At 23.8% G+C, this 2,545-nt stretch overlaps 1 protein-coding gene across 1 annotated transcript in view; it reads left to right on the top strand.

Annotated features, from left to right (window-relative positions):
* Positions 1-1,916, top strand: part of LOAG_18774 (hypothetical protein) — a gene marked incomplete at both ends in the record, with an annotated part of 3,338 nt that extends 1,422 nt beyond the window's left edge. The window contains 3 exons of the mRNA XM_020451437.1: positions 965-1,094; positions 1,363-1,525; positions 1,698-1,916. Coding sequence (XP_020304778.1) covers positions 965-1,094; positions 1,363-1,525; positions 1,698-1,916 — 512 coding nt within the window. The remainder of the gene's footprint in view (positions 1-964; positions 1,095-1,362; positions 1,526-1,697) is intronic.
* Positions 1,917-2,545: the final 629 nt, after the last annotated feature.

Genomic DNA, 2,545 nt, shown 5'->3' with positions numbered 1-2,545 from the left:
GAATTTGCAACACCGGATATATCAGCATACGAAATAACAACGATCACTTCAAAATAGATACATCAATTTTATTCCCGAAAGAAACGTTAGCTTAATGGTATTATACTATTCCTGGAAATTTACTAAAAAAAAAAAAAAAGAATTTTCAATCATTTCATTTAATCTTATTTGAATATTTTATTTTATTTTATTTATTTTTTTCATATTATTGATAACAGCTAAATGATAACATATAAAGTATATGCCGGAATAAAACATATACAACGAATATTATTACATCGAAAATTTCAAATTAGTCGAGAAAAAAACGCCACAAAATTGAATAATTAAAGCATTAAAGAATGTAAATGGTAGATTAATTAATTGGATCAATTGAAATTGTTGAAAGAATCTTGTCAAAAAAATTTTATCAAAATTGATATTTTGATAAATTCCAAATATTCGAATTGCATAATGAAAACTTAATTATCCAGCTAGTTGAAACTTAATTATCCAGCTAGCATTATTATTCTATCCTTCATGAATGCAATTTATAAATGACATTTATATCGTGTATTATTATTATTATTTTTTTTTTTTACTTTATAATCATTAAAAATAAATCATTATATTCTAAAAAAGAAATAAAATAAAATAAATCAATATACTTAAATAATAAATTTCAAAAATATGCCGTTGTGAACATTAAAAAAATAAAATACTGTAAGAATTAATAAATCAAAAATTATTAAATCAGAAATTAAATCAATTGTATTTCTTAGGCTCAAGTTATCCTTAATCAAAATCGAAAACAACGTGAAAATGATAAAAATGGTGAGCTAAATTTAAATTCATTCCTTTTATCATTATTTAATACTTTCATATATTTTATCATTAAAAAAAAATCAAACTTTATTTTTTCTCATTTTTCATTTAACTATCAAAACTTCAAAACTTTCCTTTGTTTTTTTATTTAATTTTACAGAAAATGAATCGCAAATTCCTGCTCAAACAATTCAAGAAGAATCACAAACCGGAAAAAATGAATATATGTTGGAAATTTCCGAAAAGAATTCAAATCCGGCGCATCTTTCACAACTTGTTCCATTTCGAATGTTTGCTTCTTGTTTTTTTTCTTTTTTTTTTTACTTAATTCTTTTATGAGAAATCTTGCTTGTTAGTTTTCTTTTTTTTCATTTCTTTCATAAAAAAGAAAACAAATAAATTTCAAACTTTTTTTTTTAACATAGCAATCACTATGATAACAATTCGTCTCGTTTGATATTAAATTCATTATTAATTTCATAACTTCAATTTCTAATTTTTTCAAATTTCAATTTTTACAACTTCAAATACATGTTATTATCTTATCGTTTTTTTTAGTGTACATTCAAATAATGATATAGAAAATGACAAATGTGGACGAAAATTTAAATGTGAACGAAAGTTTACATTCAGTTCATTTGAATCAGAAATAAGCAATGCTATCAATCGAGAAGCATCAACTAATTCATTCAATCAATTAGAGGGACATTCATCAGAAGAGGTTTCGCGTTTTTCTTTTTTTTTTTTTTGAAATTTTCCAACACATTATGAATATTTAATCAACTTGATGATACAAAATATCCGCTGATAATTAAAGCTTTAAAAAATTTATTACATTATTCATGGCTTTTTTTTTTTAGCGTACAATACGTGAAGTTCATTTTTTTTTTTAGCGTGTAATACGTGAAGTTCATTCGGCTGTATGTTTAAATGGAAAAATATTCGAGAAGTCTAGCGCAAGTGCATTGATAGTATTAAATCTTCCAGAACCACCAAAAAAAGAATCTGCTCTTCCCAATTATATGGAATATTTAAATGTGCTAACACATAACTTACGACGGGTTCTTTTGGTACGAGGTAGTGGTTCCGAAGTGATCACCAAATATTCCTAATTCTACTGTATAAATTTTTATGCGCGTATTCCATTATATTGTAAATAATTATTAAATTTAAATTGTTGATTTACGAAATTATTTTGCAACATTGATACTTTCTTTTTTTTTTCAAATATTCTAAACAAAAGAAAAAAAAAGGAAAAGATAGTACCATAATTCTAATAATTTAATGCAATAAAATTATTTTTCTTTTGAAAATGTCATCAAGTTACAGTATAATGATATAAGCAATATGATTTTTTCTTTGAAAATGCAAAATAAGTCTTACTATATTTTGTACTTATTCAAAGATCAACGAAAATTTGTTCTATTATACGTCGTTTTTTTTCTTTTTTTTTTTTTTTGTTTTTGTCACATCTGGATACAAATACGCTTATTATCGGTGATGTCGAGAATACTAATTTAAAAAAAAAGAGAAAAAAATGTCAAAATATTCACTCCCTAATTTTAAATGTTTTAACTACTTCTCACTATATATTCTTTCCTTTTGAAATTCCCTTTTAAACAACTTTCAAATTCAATCAATAGTGTCACGCAATACCGTTCAGTAATAGCTCAATCAATAATTATTAATTGCTCAATGTTGCACTAAAGACGCTGATAACAAAATGATCATTTGGAAAAAA

This window comes from Loa loa (genome assembly GCF_000183805.2).
Source record: "Loa loa unplaced genomic scaffold supercont3.517, whole genome shotgun sequence".
Lineage (NCBI taxonomy): Eukaryota > Metazoa > Nematoda > Chromadorea > Rhabditida > Onchocercidae > Loa > Loa loa.
The sequence above is the reverse complement of the archived record's forward strand: the minus strand, read 5'-3'. Positions and strand labels throughout refer to the sequence as shown.